Here is a 21,279-nt window from a genome sequence, read left to right as displayed (position 1 = left end):
TCCCATTTTCGTCTTCTCTCTATGCACTTGAACAAACAGAGATTTCCATGAAACGACCTGCCAGAGGTGGAATGCTCAGGTGGTTGGTGGCCTGTGCCTAGGACGGGGTAGGAAGCCATATACACCTGGCCTGCCTTCACATTGCTGCAAAGGGGAGCTTGGGAATTGTGTGAGTTTAAGTTTACCAGTAAATTATACAACTTAGTCATTCTCCTTATTAATGCTGTAAATTTGGAAGTCACTAGTCTTGATTTCGGAGAAGGCAGTGGCACCCCACTCCAGTACTCTTGCCTGGAAAACCCCATGGATGGAGGAGCCTGGAAGGCTGCAGTCCATGGGGTCGCTGAGGGTTGGACACGACTGAGCGACTTCACTTTCACTTTTCACTTTCACGCAGTGGAGAAGGAAATGGCAACCCACTCCAGTGTTCTTGCCTGGAGAGTCCCAGGGATGGGGGAGCCTGGTGGGCTGCCGTCTATGGGGTCGCACAGAGTCAGACACGACTGAAGTGACTTAGCAGCAGCAGCAGTCTTGATTGACACTTTGTGGACAGGAGGTAAGCACAGAATACATGTGTCAGAATAGGAAGACTGGGCTTCTTCTGGGCCAGGTCTCTGGAGAGGCATTTTTAAAGGGTGTTTCTGTTCTTCCAGGCTTAGGATCAAAACTTCAGGAAATGATTTGACGATAATGTAGTATTAATATGGAAAATGAAAATTCCCCCTGCCAAGGAAACTGCATTTTATCTCATCTCTTTCCCGAAAAATCCAAAAGATAGTATGTCAGTTAACTGTGTCAGGAAGAAATCAGCATTATTATAGTGACAACTTTTCACATGAATGACAATGGAAAAAAAAACAAAACAAAAAAAACCCAGGAAGGAGCAGATTTATCTAATTTACCAGGTAAAAACCTTTGGAAGGCTTTGATTTTCATGAGGGGGTGGTTGCTAACCCCAGGATGAAGAATTCAGCTGACATTTTCCATTCGTTTCTCTTTGTGGAATTCATCAGAGTGAAGCACATTTAATCAAAATACCAATTTTATAAAATGGAGGTGAAATACTTGTGGTAATGCAGAGATCGCTCTTTCTGTGGGTTTTCATAAGCGATTTTGATGACATGGTTTACAGACCGAGTGTTGGCGTGAAATCAGCTTCTTTCTTTCTCAGGAGCTGTTGTTAAAGTTCATGTTTGTAAAGGAGCTCCCCATGCACATCAAGCTTGCCTGGGTTTTCCTGCCATGCTGGTTCCCACGGGAGAAGGGATTCGTGGGGAAGCACATGCCTTTGCTTGGCCTCCTCTTCCCATCCCGGTCAATCACGAAGCCAGGATTGCTTTGCCTGTTGCTTTGCCCTTTTCATCATGGAAGGGACCATAGTCTTGATGTCCCAAGGGGGTGGGTAGCCCTGTTCTCTGATGCATCAGCTAAACATGGCGATGTGGGGCTTTTTCCAGAGTCAGTTCGTATTTCTGCAGAAAAACTCTAAAAAGGGTATAATGCTGGGAAGGAAAGTGCTGGAATTAATTAAGGCAAGAGTTGAACATGGCAGCTTGAAACAGTTTTGCCAGTATGTGGCAGTTCTTTCAATTTTATATTTAAATGTAATCTTTCTTTTTCAGATTTAGCATATTGTTAAGCATGCATAGATGTCATTTTCGTGATTTCCTTAGCCGTTTACCTTACCCCCTTGAACACTGACATTTTCCTGACTGCCACGCATGTGATATATTTCTTTGGCATCCAAAAGGTTAGTCTTGAGAAACTAATTTATCAAGAACTTAGGAGGCTGATCCTCCTTAAGCTGTGGCTTCCTCACAACTTGTAGGAGCTTCTTAGTAATTAAGATCAAATTTGTTCCCTCAGCTGGTTGAAACTGAATGCCCTCTGGTTCTGTTAGGCAGATCCATGGATTTGATGACTTGCTGTTTCTTTTCCTGCAGAATTCTAATTTCACTGGTGGCAGCCCCCAACCCCCCCTCCCCTGCCCTGGCCATCCTGCACTCGTATCCTGACAGTGGGTCTAATTAGGGACTTTATACAAAATAACTAGTGTAATCAATGGAAAACCTTGGAGCAAGTTTACAGTAAAGAAATAAAGGGGATCGTTTTTATGAAAAGAGAGGCAAACTTGGGTTTCAACCATGTACTGTCTTAGACAAACAGGCAAACACAACGGCTTATGTATGAGGCTCCCCCTGAAATTCAACCAGCTTAACATAAGTGTATTTCATTTTCAGGTATAAATGTTTATAAACATTTATAAACAGTCCTTAGGAAAGAACAAATCATGATTTTATTCATTTATTTGACTTTTATCTGTTTTAAAAGTTTTTTGATGTGGACCATTTTTAAAGTCTTTATTGAATTTGTTGCATACAATTTGTTACAATCGTGCTTGTGTTTTTATGTTTTTTGTGAGATCTTAGCTTCTCAACTAGGGGTTGAACCTGCGCTCCCTGCAGTGAAAGGCTAAGTCTAAACCACAGGACTGCCAGGAAAGTCTCATTACCTATACATTTTAATCTATAGATTCAGGGCTAATTATTTTCAAAGAGCAGGAGATTACTATTTCACCATGAGTATCTAGAAAGGATGTGTAGTAACAATGCATACGAATACCTGGCTCTGTGGAGGCAATGTAGGAACAGCTCAAATGCTCATCTATGGGATCAAACCTACCCATGAAAATACACTTATTGGCCTTTGCTTATAAAGAGTCTGTTTACTTCATGGAAGTTTATAATAAAACTTAAAACAACTCAAGGTTAGTGATTTCCAAATTGATGACCAGGAAGCAGGCTAAAGTTTGTACTGTCTCTAAATAAAAGGTTTGCTGAGAGATTAATGGCCTCTGTAAAACTTCAGGGCCACATTCAGCCTCGTTTAGGTTGTATCAAGCGTGTCAGCCCATTAATTATCTGAATGATAAATATAACTTCTTTAATTCTCTACAATGATAAGCTTTTGCTTAGAAACTCTGTGTACCAGGCAGTGTGCTGACAGAGAGCCGCTGACTCTGATGACCCTTGGGGTCTTTATCCATCTATTCTGTGTCAGTTATGCTGATCTCGTTTGATCTGTTCTGAAACTGGCCTGAATTGTTAAGGTTTTGTTTTGAGTTTTTTTCCATCAAGAGTCCATCTTTCATAAGCTGTGTTAATGCTGTCACTGATACATATCTTCTCCCAGAAATACACACCAAAATTTGGTTCCTAGAGATTTTTGCAAATATTTATATTGTTTTTTGGCTTCTGCTTCTTAAGGGACTATGGTTTTATATTTGGATAGGACTGTGCAAACCTTGAATATGCATACTGGCTAAGAAAAGCTGCGCAGTGCTTAAGATGACAGTTATCAGGTTCATACGAGAGAATCCTCCTAGACTGACTGTCCAGAGCCTGGGCTCCGGGTGTGGTGTGTGTAAACCCCAGGGATTGTGGGGCTGTCAGATACACAACTTGACTTTCACATCCCAATATCTCTATGAAATAAGTGATTACTGAGGACTCCACCAGTTCTAGACTTCTCCAGAAAAATTAAACAATATAGCTTTGATTGTATTCAATCAGGATACAGTTTCTCTGCTTAGGGTTTTTTTTTTAAGGCATTCTGGAAGCATCTGGGGTGAGAGCTACAGCAAACGGCTGCTAATGGCAGCAACACAGAAGGAATACGCATCTGTGCGTGTGGACAAATTAATAGAGAACAGGCTTTATACCTTCCCCTCCTTCCAGCGATTCAAATCTGCTTCAGTTCTGAGATGTATGAACCAGGCAGGAGGGGACAGTTGAAGAGTGTTTCATCCACAAACAGATGAGAAAAAGGTTGGCGGACAGCAGTGAAGAAGACCCCACGTGGGCGAGCATGCTTGAGTCGCTCAGTCGTGTCCAGCTTTTTGTGACCCCATGGACAGTAGCCCGCCAGGCTCCTCTGTCCATGGAATTCTCAAGGCCCGAACACTGGAGTGGGTTGCCATTTCCTCCTCCAGCCCATCTGTAAGTACAAGGAAATATATGAAGAGAGGAGACATGCTTAGTCAAGACCAAGAATCATGCTTGGTGATTCTAAGACCAAACAGAAAGAAAGGACTGGCGAGTCCTCTGTGAGTCAGTCCATCTGATGGTGTTTATTGAAACACGGATGCTGGCCCGGCTTCAGGAAATCCTATGATAAATGGAGAATTTGGGGATTAGAACGTGCCCGTCTTCTCCCTGCTCTAACCATCTGATGCACAGGTCCTGGCCAGTTAGTGGAGGTGTAAATTTCATCTCTGTGCTTCTTTCAAATGATAGATGCCATAGTAACTTTAAAATATTGAATAAGATAACCGAGCATGAATTTTTAAATTCTGCAATTAAAAGACTTTGTTCAAAATGCCATTAATTTTGAGTTTAGGTGGGAAAGAGAAGCAGAATTCCTCCGTGTCCTTTTTCCTTCTGCAAGTGAATTATAACTTTTTAGAAGGTGAAGTAAATACTAATGAGCCCTGTATTCTTGTATCACTTTGAGTGGTCTGTTGCTGAGTTCTTGAGGCTTCTTGCTTCCTTTTTTAAAAATTGTAACTGTATTTTATAATACATGATGTCTTCCCGGGTATGTTCACCTGTAGCTGTTCATTTACTCAGCAAATACTTACGGGAGATCTATGATACATATTCTATGCTAGGCACTCAACAGCAGTAAATAATGACCATGGCCTCTGTATTCAAGGAGCTTATAGACTAGTAGTAGAGCAGGTGGCTGGGACTGGGATAAACAGATGTTGCTGAATGTTCTTTTTGAGGAAGTGAGCGTTACCTGGAGATCTGAAGGATTCATTAGGCCCCATCAGGTAAGGATGGGCGGGTGCTGGGGGATGGGAAGAGCTCTGGTCCCATGACCTAGGTCTGGGGTCAGAGCCAGGGAAATCTGGAGCTGTGAGGTTGGAGGCATCTGTGGGAGCTCCCACGGAGGGTGTGAGGTCTGTAGGCTGGGTATGAGAGCAGAGGGTGATGTCTGCGTGGCCTGTTGGCCTGGGGTGACTTCATGGGGATGGGTGAGGTGACTCAGGGAGAGCACGCAGAGGCTGGGCCCTGGCCGCATCCCTGAGCACCATGGGTGCAGAGGCTGATGGAAGCAGAAGGGGCTGCAGGGAAGGACTATGACGTTAGGGAGCACGCGGAACAGTGTTTCCAGAAGTAGCAAGGGGTGGCCACACCAAAGGCTGCTGAGAGGTCCAGGGAGGTGGGAAAATGCCCATGCGGTTCAGCACCACAGGGTCATGCCCCCACTGCAGAGAGCAGCTCCAGGCAGCAGGGAGGGTTGAAGGTACACTGGAGGCAGGTGGAGGGCGCACAGCAGGTGAGGCAGTGGGCAGAGCGGATGGAGATCTGGTTTTGAGATGTCTGGGAAGAGAGCAGATTGACGGCCAGCTGCAGAACTGGGGTGCGGCAAGGGAGAAGTTTATGTTGTCTGACCAAGGGGAGGGTCTGGTGTCTGTTTTTGCAGCACATAGTTGCTTGCAGATGGGAATACTCCAGAAGAGAGAGAGAGAGATATATGAGGGATGTGAGAGGGCTGGTCCCCAAGCTCATCGCTTAGTGATGGGGGAGGACGTTGTGTGGGGACAGAGCCCATGGCAGCCGACCTTTGGTTCCTGGAGTTACAGGTGGGGACGTGATTTTCTTGGGCTCCAAAATCACTGCAGCCATGAAATTAAAAGATGCTTGCTCTTTGGAAGAAAACCTATGACTAACCTAGACAGTGTTAGAGACATCACTCTGCCAACAAAGGTCTATATAGTCCACGCTATATTGTTTTTCCAGCAGCCATGTATGGATGTGAGAGTTGGACTATAAAGAGGGCTGAGTGCTGAAAAATTGATGCTTTTGAATTGTGGTGTTGGAGAAGACTCTTGAGAGTCCCTTGGACTGCAAGGAGATCAAACCAGTCCATCCTAAAGGAAATCAATCCTGAATATTCACTGGAAGGACTGATGTTGAAGCTGAAGCTCCAATCCTCTGGCCACCTTTGATGTGAAGAGCTGAGTCACTGGAAAAGACCCCAATTCTGGGAAAGACTGAAGGCGGGAGGAGAAGGGGAAGGAAGAGGATGAGATGGTTGGATGGCATCACTGATTCAGTGACCATGAGTTTGAGCAAGCTCCAGGAGATAGTGAAGGACAGGGAAGTCTGGTGTGCTGCAGTCCATGGGGTCACAAAGAGTCGGATGCGACTGAGCGACTGAACAACAGCAATGTGATCACTTGCCTATTTCGGTGAAGGATGGGGGAGGTCGCCGCAGAAAGGGGAGGGAGGAGGCGCAGGAGTGGCATGGGCACTGGGGAGGAGGAAGAGGCGTGGTTGTGTCGGGAGGGGCTGAGAGCTGCCCGGGAAGTGTGGGGCAGGGACAGGAGCTTGGGTCTTACCCGGGAATCTCGAATTATCAGTTCAGCCCCCTTTCCTCTGGCCGAGTCGGGATCAGCATGTCGCCCGAGGAGGCATGCCTGATGGAGCTGGGGTCAGGTAGAACCCACGTCCTGACTCCCCGTCCAGTGCCCATTGGTCAGTCCCAGTTCACCCTTAAAAGCTGTTAACCCTGGAGGGGAGCAGGGGAGCTTGACTGTTCGCATCAGGACGCTGTCCAATGGTGGTGTGCCTCCCCCTTTCAGCATCAGACGAGTCTTGTCGCACATGCACAGTGAGAAGGGCACGGCTCACCCCGCGGTAAAGTGCAGCGTTTCCAGCTCCTCCTCCCTCTGACCTGATTGTGTGCCCTTAGCACACAGGGAGGCAGCGTAATTAGAGTTCCGGGGGCTGTGTTATCAGTAATGGAAACACCACAGTCAGAAGTCTCTTTAGCCCTAAGCACTACTACCATTGGGGCTAAATGGCTCCCCTGGGTGCCTGAGCTGCTCGCCAGCAGCCTCAGCAAGAGGAAGGGGGCAGGGGACGGGGACCAGGGCAGGGGACGGAGGGGGAAGAGATGTCTCCCCTCCTGCTCACCCCCCTGAGCAGCTGGGGGCCTCAGGGTCTCAGGTGGGCAGCGACGGGTCTCGGGAGGGGTCAGCAGGAGCCGACGTTTACCAAGTTCACCTTTGGGGCTGCACACATAGCATGCATGGCGGGTCTCAGAGGCAGGTCCCTTTCTTTCAGTTTCATAGGCCAGGAGGCTGAGCTTCACAGGATGCAGAGGGTCATAGAACTCGCAGGTTCTGGTGGGGGGAAGAGTCCCTGAGAAGGGGGCTTAGACGGTAAAGAATCCGCCTGCAGTGCAGGAGACCTGGGTTCGATCCCTGGATCGGGAAGATCCCCCTGGAGGAGGGAATGGCAACCCACTCCAATATTCTTGCCTGGAGAGTTCCGTGGATAGAGGAGCCTGGGGGCTCCTATATTTCATGAGATCGTAGAGTCAGACACAACTGAGCGATCAACACTTTCTTTTAAAGAAGCGATATAACTGCGGGTTTCTAAGTTGGTTCTCCCTTTCCCCTATCCACCTTAACCTCCAGTCCATTGAAACTCTGATAACGAATCCAGTCGCTACTTTGCAGATGTGGGAACTTCACGGATGGGAGGTGAGACACAAGAGTGATGAGGAGTGATGTTGAGAGCCAAATTGTGGCTATGTTTGCTGTGGATTTGGGGGATAACGGACAGTTTATAACCTTCGTGGGGGTGCCGGGGGTGGTCAGGCAGGGAGGGATTCACTTTCTGTTTTTGTTTTTACTTTTTCTTTTGTATTGGAGTATAGCCGATTAACAATGTTGTGACGGTCTCAGGTGGACTGCAAAGGACCTCAGCCATGCATACACACATATCCATTCTCCTCTAAACTCCCCTCCCATCCAGGCTGGCACATCTCATTGAGCAGAGTTCCCTGTGCTGTCTAGTAGGTCCTTCTTGGCGCTCGGTTTTAAATACAGCAGTGTAAACCTGTCCAAGGGAGGGCTTCACCTTGCAGGCTCCCCTGCTGTTCAATTACTGACTTGAAGGACGGGTCCTTTGGAGGCTGGTGGTGATGGATGAAGCCCTGTCAGGATATCCTTCAATAATTAAGAAACAGGTAGTGGAAATTCCGTCTTAACTCCTGAAGCAGGGAAGCGGCCCCTGCATGGATCTGTTGGAGGAGCGGACACACGCCAACCCCTCAGCGGAAGCCCCCCATCAGGTGTCCGAGGGGGTCAGTGGGTGCTTCTGCTCCAAGAGATGGACCCGGGTGAACCCCTCGCTTCCCTCTATGACTCCAGCAGTAAAAACACAGACCCTGCTTTCCAGAAGGAATGCCAAAAAAGCTCTGCCATCAGAAGAGAAGTGGAGTATCTTGAAAGAATTAACACTGAGTTTTTTTTTTTTTTTTTAATACACGGATCAACCTTGAACTCCGGCACCCTGTTTTGTGTCAGTTATTAATTGCAGGGTGAAGCTTCCCACCTATTTCCAGCCCCGAGCGCACCCTTCTTGGCTCCGAGTCCTGACCCTCTATCTCAGCAGTGAGACAGACTGTCCCTACTTTGATCCTGGTTGGCCTCACCGCCGCAAGAAATGTCATGGCCATCAGTCAGGGGCCCAGGAGTGTCCCCAGAGACGCCGAGGCCTGTCCAATGCAGCCTGGGGAGCGCTGGTAGAAGGCAGTGCGGGCCAGGCTGAGTTCAACAGGTGCCCTGCGTCTGGACTGTTCACTCACCCGGACACTGCCTGCTCACCAGCCTGTCCCGCTTTCTAGGTCAGCCTCAGCAGAATAGCCCTCAGGCCCTCGAAAGTCATTTTCTTCAAGTAAAATCCTGTACTACTAACGAGAAGGAATCTTAAATAACCTGGAGAGTTTAACCAGAATAGAAACTTCATTTTCCTGACCCCAAATTATATCAGGCCCTGGTAGCTCCCCTCACGTCCTAGCAGCCACGTGATGATAAGTTTGGGCTAGAATCACATTATTAAATTATTTGTGCAGCAATTAGCAGTTGTTTAGCCTTTATTCTGAGGCTTCTTTTAAAAAAAAAAAAAACTATTTAAGTAAACCTTAATAATGCTACTGTCTAAAATAGATATTGTATTAGTCTTACATCAAATGAGATGAAAGTTAAATCTATAAAATGTTGAGTCTCTTAAATCTAATGAAGGATGGAATATATCCTGTTAATTTGTCAAACTTCCAGAGAAACGCCTACATGAGACAGTAAAGATTAATCAAGCCCTAGTAAGAGGGAATTTGAAAAATACAGTTTTCTAATTATACAGTCTCTTCTCAGTGGGCCAAGGTTAATGCGTTCTGAATTCTGACAGTCAGTAATATAAAAGAAAAAAGACCAAAGCATATGAATTGTCTTATAATTACCTGAAACAGAGGTTCTCCTTCTAGCAATCAAGAACTTTTGGAAGCATCAATCTGATATTTTCAGCATTTGATTCTTTTCCTTTTTAACAATGTTGAGAATCAGTGAAGGTTTCTGTGTCACTGTTTGTGCTTAACAAATATACATATAGTATTTGGAGACTTCTTTTGCTTATTGCTCAGCCATAGGTGAGTAATTCTGGGTAAACAGAAAATGAGTCTTCTTGTGTGTAACAATTTAACTGTCTTCTGAATACTTCCTAGATACTGTGTCTCTTGGGAATACTTGGTCCTGATTCCTACACTGAATGTGGAAACCAGGCTCCTCTTGAGATCAGTAACAGAACCATCCTCCTTGCTTGGTTTTTGTGCTTAGGCCTGTTTGTAGTTCCAGCTGAAGCTCTTCCTAAGCTCCATCATAAGAACGCTAACACTCAAAAAGATAAAGGCACTCTTTAACTTGGTGTCATCCGATATCTGCGGAGTGTTTATCATAGTGGACTCTGCCCCCCACCCCCAAAGAAGAAGGCTGCGGAGAATATGGGAAATTGGGGTTAGAAATGTAGATTTCAGGGTTTTACAAATAGATCTGCTCTATGAGAATCTATGAATGGATGAATTCTCAAAGTTGACCATTGTGGGAAGAAAACCAAAGAGCAGGATTGCACCTTGGGAATTGCCCAGAAACCTGAGAGCAGGGCAGAGACGCACAGAGATAGGGTCTGGTGATGCTGAGAGGGCTGCTGGGGGGAGAGGGGTCGAGAATCAGGGGCCAGGAGAGCAGGGAACCCAGAGATTGAAGCCAGAAAGGGACTGGATTCAGGTAAGGAGGAGGCTGCCTGGTGGGGTGTGGGCGCAGCCTCTTCTATGCATCTCTCCGCAATGATAATCACTTTGGGAGCTTGGAATTGGCCCCCAGGGAGTATTTCTACCACAGAAATTGGCAGATTGGAGTTTCAGCTTTGCAGTCCAAGGGACATGTATATAACCCTAGGGCTTAGCTTTTTTTTTTTTAAATAGTTGGTTATATACATGTCCCTTGGACTGCAAAGAGATCAAACCAGTCAATCCTAAAGGAAATCAGTCCTGAATATTCTTTGGAAGGACTGACGCTGAAGCTGAAACTCCAATCACTTTGGCCACCTGATGCGAAGAACTGACTCATTTGAAAAGACCCTGATGCTGGGAAAGATTGAAGGCAGCAGGGAGAAGGGGACGACAGAGGATGAGTTGGTTGGATGGCATCAACGACTTGATGGACGTGAGTTTGAGCAAGCTCTGGGAGTTGGTGATGGACAGGGAAGCCTGGCGTGCTGCAGTCCATGGGCTGCAAAGAGTTGGACACAACTGAGCAACTGAACTCAACTGTATACATGCTGTGGCATGTTACAGAGGTCACCAGGTTTCCATGAACTAGTATTTCTTAAACTTTTTACATGGCGATCCAGCAAATAAAGGTTATACCCAGGACAGTTTTTAGGAACTTACTTAACTTTGCCAGGGCAGTTTTGGAGGGGAAGCAAGGGTCAGGGCCACTGAGACTGGAGGCAGCGGAGCTAAGAGGTCAGCCAGGCCAGGGAGACTTTCAGACCCGGGGACCCAGGCTGACAGCACAGGGGGGCCCCTGAGTGTCAGGTGCTTCCAGGGGTGGGGATGGGGGGCTTCTCCCCTCAACCCTCAGAGGCAGGCTTGAGACGCAGGTGTTAGAGTTCGGTGGCTGGGGCAGGTGTTGGATGCATCTGCAATTGGAGGGGTGCATGGGTTAGCAAGGGCAGCGAAGCGTGGGTGGGACGCCTGGGTTTCGCTTTTGTCTTGTCTGGTTTTGAACATGCAGGATGGTGGATTGTGACTTGTTCCTTTACTCACGTGTGCCCAGCACTCAGCCGCTTAAATGCCTGGGAGACCTCTTGTTTCTCTAACAAGAAGCTCTGTATTCTCCATTCTGTGATGTTTGTAGTTAAGAGACAGGAAGTCTGTTTTATAGTCCTGTGTATTACTTCTATAAATTACCCTTGATACAGGGATGTCGGATGCCACCCAAGAGAATCTGTTTCATGTGATAATTTTCATTAATGAGTGCAGACATAATGTTAAATTTTGCCCCAAACTGCCTCCAATGAATTAGAGGAAGGTAGTTTCAATGTGACTGTTTTTAAGAGAGGCAAAAGAAGACCATATCCTAGTGTTTCCTAACAGATTCAGAAACTGCAGTTCTGAATATTAATACCAGCACCATCAAAAAACAGTCATTAGAGGGGAAAGCATATTTTTACTATTTGAATTTAAGAGGACCTTCTGTATTTTCCCCAATGTCCCCATCAATAATTGGAATCTGAATTCCCTCCTTTATTCATTCAGTAAATATTTAACACCCATTATGTTCATGGCATAACACTGGGCTCTGGGGGAGTTACGGAGAACCTGAAAGGCTGGGCTCTGCCCTCAAGGGGGAAGTAAAAGAAACAATTACATCTAATTGTTTTTAACACTGAGCAGTGTTAATACCAGCTAGGGAACATCTTGGTCACCCAGGAGGGAAATGAGGCTAACGGGGCCCCTCCCAGGCCAGTGCCCTGAGAGCCCTGAGCGTCCCCCCATCCCGGGGTTTACAGCACAGAGCCTCGGGGAGCCAGGCTCCGGTCCCTCTGCAGTCAGCGAGGATTGTTCTCTGCCTGGCTGTGATCTGATGAAACACAGCTTTTTTTTTTCCCCTTTAGAATTTCTTAACAATGCCAGAGATGTTCATTTCCACATGCGGCTAAATCGTGGTTATTCATAGGCTAAAATGAGGGCCCCTCAACATCTCGAGAGGCCCTTGGTCAGCTTTCTGCCTGCAGCATTGCAGAGCTGCTGCAGGGTTTGCAGGGACACTTAGCACGTCCCCCGAAAACTGGAGACCTGGGGAGGAAGTGGAGCGGGGTCTGTGTCTTGTCTGAGCCAGAGTAAAAGTGCATTGATTAAAAAAAAAAAAAAGTGCATTGACCAAGCGAGCATGCCCTGGCTTGAATACATGAGAGCCATGAGTTCAGGCCTCTCTTGTTTTAAGGCCTTGTAGACTGAGAGAAAAACAGAGATCATAAGAGCTCTTATTCAGAGCTTATTCAGGGTCTTACTGAGGACTGTAGCCAGGATTCAGCCTCTCAGGTCGGTCAGAGGAGCAGCTCAGAAGAGATAGCTAGGGAAGTCTGTGTATACATGATTTGGCTAAGGAGTTTGTGCCATCAGTATAAGCCAGTCGCGAGAAACAGGTATCTCAGTTAATGAGTTTAGTGCTTTCCTAAGTCCTGAATATTTATTGGAAGGACTGATGCTGAAGCTGGAGCTCCAATACTTTGGCCACTGATACGAAGAACTGACTCACTGGAAAAGACCCTGATGCTGGGAAAGATTGAAGGTAGGGGGAGAAGGGGATGACAGAGGATGAGACGGTTGGATGGCATCACCAACTCAATGGACATGAGTTTGAGTTAAACTCCAGGAGTTGGTGATGGACAGGGAGGCCTGGCTGTGCTGCAGTCCATGGGGTTGCAAAGAGACGGACATGACTGAGTGACTGAACTGAACTGAACTGAAGTATGGGAAGATTCATGAATCTGGGATCATCAAAATATTTTCTTGGAATCGGTACCTGATTTTTTCCTGAAAGATGTCACTAACTGTCTAAGGGCCTGTTCTGCCTGCTTTCCCAGAGCCCAGAGTGCCTGTGTCTGTGCTGTGTCCTGAATTCCTTTCAGGGTGCACGGCAGGTCAGTGACTGCAGTGGCTGCTGACCTGATCTTGTAGAACCGGTTGGTAAGCAGCAAGTTTTACAGCCTCAATGCTCCTGGAGGAAGGTGCTCAGGGTAGAAGGTGGATGAGTTGGAAATGGAGGGGGAGATCTTGGAAGGCCCTATATTAAGAATTAGGACTTTTGTATGATTTGGACCAGGGCCAGATGGTAATTCATTCAATAAACATTTATCTAGCACTGGTGTGCCTGGAATGTGTTAGGCCCCCCTGCAGATACGAGAGGATTCTATAAGGCAGTGTTTCCTCAATGTGTCTGCAAAGAGAATCTCAAAAATTCCAAAGCCCTGACCATTCCCCAGACCATCACAGTGTCCAGGTGTGGGACACAGATGTGGGTGCGTCCTCCCTGGGGGAGTCCAACGGGGCAGACAAGTCTGCAAATCACAACCACAGGAACAATTTTAGATAATGCAGCCAGAAACTTAAGTGATGTTATTAGAAAGCAATACAGCAGCCTGACAAAGCAGGTCTAGGACTCTGGCGTAGAGCCCAGTGGGGAAGGATTCTAGCTTCTTCCCAGGAGTGCCCTGTGGGTTAGGTGATGGGAACAGCTCGCCAAGTAGCTGGGAAGATGGGTGGGCTGCAACAGGTGCAGGACAGGAGAGGAGGGGGCCTCCTTAACCCTGGACTCAGTCAAGCCTGGGGATGCCTTTAGATCACCGACTGGGGTCACTGACCTGTATAGCAAGAACTCGACTTTCCATGGTCATTAAGTGGTTGGATGTTTTTCTTTCTGGTGACAAACTGCTGGTTATCCGCTGATCTTTTTCTTGGGGGTGTGTGAACGGAGAACCGTATGGTGCAGCAGATCCCTGGGGACAGAAATGCTTAGCTTCACTTCCTGATTCTCTTGCTCTTAAAATTGCTCTTTGCCCTTTTAATGGCTCGGGCAAATATCCCCGCGTGTGCTTATCAACACACAAATGGTGCGGCAGTTCCATCCCCAGGGTCTCGTGGAGCCGTGAACTCTTGCTCTGCGTGGGGTGGGCGAAGACACTTGACCTCAGCCCCTCCTGGCTGCTCTAGGTGCCGACAGGCCCAGGGCTGCTGCGGTCAACAGTTTCGCTGCTCATCGCCAACCCGTCAGTCCAGGCAGCGCTTGTTTTTCAGTAGTTTCCATCTCTAATCAATTTTTGAAAAATCGAGTCTATCGTCTGTGTGATTTCAGAGGGGCAAGCGGAATGCCTCAACACTATCAGCAAATTCTTCACGAGCTTGCAGTCTTAAGGTTTTCTTTCTCTTTCAAATCTGCAGTGTGCCACGCCGAGCTGAATGCCATTATGAACAAAAACTCAGCAGACGTGAAAGGCTGTACCATGTACGTCGCCTTGTTCCCGTGTAATGAATGTGCTAAGCTCATCATCCAGGCAGGTAGGACCCGGGCCGTCCCATTTGTCGCGTCTGCATCTCTGCCTGCTCAATGCAGATGTGTTTGATCTTAAATCGCTATTGTTTAGATCTAAATTAATTGCACTATCAACTTTGCAAGGTATTTCCTGTGTTTTATTTTTGAACAGTGCCAGGTATTCTAAGACTAATTGCATCCTCTGTGATTCTTAGCATGTTTTTAATTTAGTTTGCAACTTCTTAAACTGCAAGCTGCCAAAAAAACAACACAGGCGTTGCGTATAATTACTGTCAAGTTACCATTTTCTGACATATTGTGCATAGATTAGGGGGGAGGGAGAGAAGTGAACTTCTGTCAGAAATAAGGTCAGCTGGGAGTCTCTATATGAAATTTTAATTTGTCTCTAATATATGGTAGATACTTGGGATGTAAACATCTTTCTACATATAAACGTCGTTAAGGCTCAAATGGTCCGACTTCAGGTTTTTCTCACATTACGGTTACCATAAATCTGCACCATTGTGTGCTGAATATTTCACCTTTTTCAAACTGTCACATCTCAGATTCAGTTACACTTTATCTCCATAAAGCTCTCGGCTTGAGATTTAAAGACTTATCATGTTAGCCAGATGTGTGCTTTAACGGGGCTGTTTATCACAAGCCCATGGATCTCTGAGCAGAAGGGATCTGGGGGGTTCAGGATCGAGAGTCTCCATTAAGGAACATTGTGGGCTTCCTCATTGGCGGCACACCATCCTCTGCGAGTTTTCCTTGCCATCCTCAAGCACAGAGGTGACGGCGGGTGCGTGGAAGAGCAGCTTCCAAGGCTGGTGGAGGAGTGGGTGACATGTCACATGCCCTCCAGACTCTTGGCCCTCATGCTCGAACCGCCCAGTGAGACAGGGAAGGAAACCAGATGGGCCCTTTGTCTTGGACTGGTCTGCTGGCTTGAACTGGTCTGCAGAGTCTTTACTTGGCAGTACGCTGGTCCACATCTTTGATGGTGCCAGCCTTCTGTACCACCCCCACTAGCTTCTTGAGTTAAGGAGTCATTGCCTTGTGAAAAAAAGAATATTCGATTGCCTGCAGTAAAGAAAATTTGTTAATCGGATCAAGGCTTGACTATTTGACATGTTTTCACTTTGCATTTATTAAAAAAAAAATCCATAAAGACTGGAGGGCAGATGACATATCATCCGTCCACTGCTGTATCTGACAGCAGCAGACACAGGTGTCAGTAACTGGACGGCGTGTGCTGGTGCACTCAGGAAGCGTGACCCGTCAGACTCGCCCGGGGCTCCTGTCTGCATGCCTGTTGCAGTGTCTCTGCGTGCCCATAATGAGATTTCTTCCATCGTTGCCTTTTAAGGTATAAAAGAAGTTATCTTCATGTCTGATAAATACCACGACAGCAATGAGACAACAGCTGCGAGGCTCCTGTTTGAAATGGCCGGGGTCTCCTTCAGGTGAGTGGGAACCACTGGGGGAGAAGGCCTTGGGAAAAGCCTGATGAAGACTGCACGTTTGACCTTGTCTGCTCTTTGATTTCTGCCTGGGAGGCCTGACTGCCACACTTGGGAGCCTCTTTTATTTTTTTTTAATTGAAGCGTAGTTGACTTACAATGCTGTGCTAATTTCTGCTGTACAGCCAAGTGATTCAGTTATACATATATATATATATATATATATATATACACACACACACACACATTTTTTTTTTAATATTCCTTTATGGTTTATCATAGGATACTCACTATGGTTCTCTGTGCTACACAGTAGGACCTTGTTGTTTATCCATTCCATTCATGAAAGCTTACATCTGCGAACCCCAGCCTCCCACTCCATCTCTCCCCCAGTGCCATCACCCTTGGCAACCACAAGACTGTTCTATATGTTTGTGAATCTGTTTCTCTTTCATAGATACCTGTGTCATATTTTAGGTTGCACATAGAAGGGATACCATGTGGTATTTGTCTTTCTCTTTTCTGACTTGCTGCACACAGTTTGATCATCTCTGGTTACATCCATGTGGCATCATTTCATTCTTTTCTATGGCCGAGTAGTACTCCACTGTGTATGTCTACCCCATCTTCTCTATTCATTCACCTGTCGATGCACATTTAGGCTGCTTCCATGTGCTGCCTGCTGTGAATAGTCCTGCTGTGAACATAGGGGTATGTGTATCTTTTGGGGGTTAGAGTTTTGTCTGGATACAGGAAGCACCTTTCTAAATATGATGAGTTTCGGCTCTAAAGATTATCCTCAGGGTTGATTTTAATGGGTGGTGACAGAAGTATTGGAAGACGGTGTAATGATTACACTTTAATATTAATGGCTTCCCAGGGCTTGAACTAATTATTCTGGTAGTGACAAATTTTAAAATTCACACATTTTATTATATTAACATTAAACCTTTCTAAATTTTGCAGATGTAACATAACAACTCTGGCATAAAAAAAATTTAAGGTGCAAGTAACCTGCTAGGTTGGAACGCTGGGACTTCTTTTTACAGGAATAGTTTAAGTTGGGATTTAAAGTTGTTGAGATTTGTGTGCTTTTCTTTGCTATGCACATATCGGGAGGTACATGTTACTGGCAAGTCAGTCCAACCACCTTTGGTTTCTGGTAGAAACTTCTTTTAGACTGAAAACTCCTGAAGATGTTCCTTTAGAGTATCTGTGGTCCACAGCTGGGGTCCTTACAATTGGTAACATGGCTAACTTTTTGGATTTTTTAGGGATGTAGGTTATGTAATGAATCTCTTGGACTATTGTGCCTTATGAGAAACAAATTATTTACAAGTCGTAAAGAGTCTGTCTGGGTTGGGAAGATCCCCTGGAGGAGGGCATGGCAGCCCACTCCAGTATCTTGCCTGGAGAATGCCATGGACAGAGGAACCTGGCGGGCTATAGTCCATGGGGTCGCATGGTAGGACATGGCTGAAGCACCTAAATAAGCAGCAGCAGCAGCAAAGAATCTGCCTGCCAATGTGGGAGACACAGGTTTGATCCCTGGGTTGAGAACATCCCCTGGAGAAGTAAATGGCAACCCTCTTCAGTATTCTTGCCTGGAGAATTCCTTGGACAGAGGAGCCTGGCCGGCTATAGTCCATGGGATTGCAAAAGAATCAGATACGACTTAGTGACTAAACAACAATAATTAGATATTTACTGTTTACTGATTTTTTAAAGAATATGTTTAGTCCTCAAGTATGTTCTTTTTACCTTTTTGAGAAGATACATTAATGAGTAAAAAAAAAAAATCTTGAGTTTATTTTACTTCTGCATTTATAGAACATGATTTTTAAAATGACTCTTCATTAGAGCTGGCTGACTTTGGCTATGCACAAGAGCAAAAGAAAATGTACTTTTTTTTTTTTTTTTTTTGCTTTAGAGCAATTGCAGGTTGGCTGCAGAAATTTCCTAAGCAATAAGATAAATCTGGTGGGGAAACTAGTCATCGGATGTCATGCCGTGCAGCTAAGTTGTTAGAAATCCTCTGATTCCCCAGTAATTCATGAACTCAGCCAGCTGACGAACACTCAAACCAAGCCACCCCATGCCTCTTTTTTTGTCTTTAGTCTTTTCCTGTCCCTGTTTCTCTCAGTATGGTGCACTCTAATTGGCTCCTATAGAGACAAAATATCAAGTGAATCCCAGGGAATTTTTTTTTTCCCTCCCTGCAGAAAATGTAGGTTAAGCCAAAGTAAACAAATGGCTCTAACTCCTCACTGGATAATGTCTTTCTATGTTTTGTTTCTTAACTTTAGGAAATTCACACCAAAGTGCAGCCAGATTGTCATTGACTTTGATTCAATTAACAGCAGACCAAGTCAGAAGCCGCAGTGAGCGCCATCTCATTAAATCTCCCGAAGACTGGGATTATCCTCTTCTAAGAAGCTGCTAATGTGTCTCATCTTGAAGTTACACATAACTTTTTAATAGCCGGGATGGCCAAAGTCGACATCTAAAGAGTATAAAACCTCAAGTCTTCCCGACTCCCTCTCCAGTCTCATGGAATCTGCATCTGTTGAAACTCTTGATTTAGGGTTTAAAGTAAAGGCGTCGCCCCCTCCGGTCTCCGGTCTCCGGTCTCCTCCGGTCTCCAGTCTCCTGGTTCACCGGTGGCTCTGCAGAAGGGGGTCAGCCGTGTGTCATCCACTGTTTCACAGCCACTCTTCAACACCACGTGTGTTGGCAACAAACATAATTGTGGTTGTGTTCCTTCCAGGATGAGCAGACACCCTGCACTGAACATCTGGCCTCGGGGAGAAGAGAGAGACCCATAGGACAGTAGCATTTAGGCATTTGCTCTGGAGAGTTGAGGGGACGCCCCCACCCACCCAGAAATCCTGCAGAGGGTGCACCTTCATCCTGACGGGTGATGAGTGTCGCTGAGGCAGGGGGTTCTTTTTCCACTTCTGCGGTCCTGCCACCCCTGGGGTGGTGGCGCCCTGTCCTTCTAGGGGCTGGGGACCCCTGTTGTTCCAGCTTCTCACTCTTGGTTTGTGGGGGATGCGGAGCTCTTACCTTAGCATCTCTGAGTAACGAGTTGCTCCCGGAGGAGGCAGCCTGTCTCCCTGCCTCGCCCCAGGTCCACACCCTGCTGGGTGGTGGGTTGTATGGGTGGAAGGGTGGGCATGCACCTGCCGCCCCACGTGCCACCAGGGACCATTTCCAAGGCTGCCCTCTTCTTGCCTATCAGTGAAATGGGAGCAGGTTTCCGTTTCGTCCAGGTCTGTTGGTGATGCGAGCTCCCATGTGCGCCTGGCGCCCTGCCTTCATCATCGACATGAATCTCACCTTCCTAATCACCGCCGTTTGGGGAATGGGTCACAGCACACCTTGTCTTTAATCTCATTTAATTCTTATTAAATGCGCTCAGTACCTTCGTTGAGAAAATGGTTTCTTTATCCTAAAGATTATGACCGTTTAAAAAGACTCTCCTCTTTTTATGAGTTTTTATTTTGTCTCTGAGGTTCTGCACTCCAGATTCTGGGGCATTTGTAATTTGGCTCCTTGCCAACATTATTAAAATCGTATTAGAATCCGCCACGCTGAGGTATGTTCATTTTTATATTATAATGATGTGATCGACTCTGTTTCTGTCATCTCCGGGTTGTCTCTGAAGCACACTGCATGTATTTTATTTTATTTTTTTCCATCTAGCATAACCTGGCAGACAACATAAAAACCTGACCATAATGCATTATCTGAACCCCAGGAAACTCTTGGGAGAAAACTCCCACAGGAGGTGGTGGTGGTGGTTTAGTCTCTAAGTCATGTCCAACTCTTGCTACCCCATGGACAGAGGAGCCTGCTTCTCTGTCCCTGGGATTCTCCAGGCAAGAATACTGGAGTGGGTTGCCATTTCCTTTTTCAGAGACACTGCATGTATTTTAATGCTCAGAGAACAGATTGAGGCACCGATGCTGTGTGCCTTCCCCGGGGCTGATGGGTGATACGTCTCCATGGACTAGAAACGAGATATGCAGGAAGGCTGTCTTCCCCCTCTGTCTCCCCAGCACGCCCTGCTCCCATCTCAGGTGTGGCTGTCCGACAGGTCATCTCAGCAACCTGACTGGTCCCAGGCCCTCCTCCCTCCCAGAATCCTCCAGTCTCCAGTCTGGCTTTTCCTGCTGTTCTCCTATCGCATTCTTTCTCTAAACATCCTTTACTCTCCTCAGTTTTTTTTCTCTATTATCTCCTTCAAACCCCCCACCCTCTGCTGTAAAATGCACAGAACAAAAAGTAGGTAGACAAAAAAAATCAGTATAGATAAAGATGGACAATATAGGTTAATATTTTTATGTTGCTGTAAATGAGTTGTGAGCCATTCTGGCAGGGATGGTGCCAGTGGTAAAGAACCCGCCTGTCAATGCAAGGAGATGTAAGAGATGTGGGTTCGATCCCTGGGTTGGGAGGATCCCCTGGAGGAGGGCAGGGCAACCCACTCCAGTATTCTTGCCTGGAGAATCTCATGGACAGAGGAGCCTGGCGGGCTACAGTCCATAGAGTCAGAGAGTCAGGCACGAGTGAAGCAACAGCATGTTCGCACTTGTCATTGTTACATCACATCTGCGAATACGCCTAGGGGTTAGTATCCTGTCCAGTCAGCCCTCGGTGATCCTGGATTCCACATATGCAGGTTTAACCAACCTCAGATCAAAAATGTTCGAGAAAAAAAAACCCCAGAAAGTTCTTAAAAGCAAAACTTGAATTTACCATGTCCATTTATTTCCAGGCAGATGTCTATTTACCGTGTTCTGCAGATACTGCGTTTCTTACATATGGAAGGTTTGTGGCAACCCTTGTTGGAGCAAGTCTATCAGCAGCATTTTTTCAATGGCATCTGCTCACTTCATATTTCTGTGTCACGTTTTGATAATTCTCACAATATATTAAGCTTCTTTATTAATGTTTATTATGGGGATCTGTGATCTTTGAGGTTACTGTTGCAAAAAGAATATAACACTGAAGATTCTGATGATGGTTAGCATTTTTAGCAGTTAAGTATTTTTTGATTAAGGTATATGCATTTTTTGGCATAATGCTGTTGCACACTTAATAGACTGTAGTGTAGTGTAAACATGACTTTTGGAAACCAAAAAATGCACATGACTTGATTTATTGTGATACTTGCTTTATTGCAGTGGTGTGGGACAAACCCTAAATACCCCTGAGGTCTTGCCTAGATGTAGGTTTATATTGTATTTACAACTATTTACTTAGGTATGATAAGTGATCTAGAGAGGACTTAAACTATGCAGAGGATATTCATGGGTTATATGCAAATACTGTGCCATTTTATTTAAGGGACTTGAGCAC

General features: G+C 46.1%; 1 protein-coding gene across 2 annotated transcripts in view; it reads left to right on the top strand.

Annotated features, from left to right (window-relative positions):
- DCTD (dCMP deaminase) overlaps positions 1-19,504 on the top strand; it is a 36,491-nt gene extending 16,987 nt beyond the window's left edge. For both annotated transcript variants that reach the window (XM_061404119.1, XM_061404120.1), the window contains exons 4-6: positions 14,359-14,475; positions 15,822-15,918; positions 18,222-19,504. In XM_061404119.1, coding sequence (XP_061260103.1) covers positions 14,359-14,475; positions 15,822-15,918; positions 18,222-18,300 — 293 coding nt within the window. In that variant the 3' untranslated portion in view covers positions 18,301-19,504. The remainder of the gene's footprint in view (positions 1-14,358; positions 14,476-15,821; positions 15,919-18,221) is intronic.
- The last annotated feature ends 1,775 nt before the right edge of the window (positions 19,505-21,279 follow it).

The sequence above is a fragment of the Bos javanicus genome, chromosome 27 (genome assembly GCF_032452875.1).
Source record: "Bos javanicus breed banteng chromosome 27, ARS-OSU_banteng_1.0, whole genome shotgun sequence".
NCBI classification, from domain to species: Eukaryota; Metazoa; Chordata; class Mammalia; order Artiodactyla; family Bovidae; genus Bos; species Bos javanicus.
This window is presented reverse-complemented; position numbering and strand designations above follow the sequence as displayed.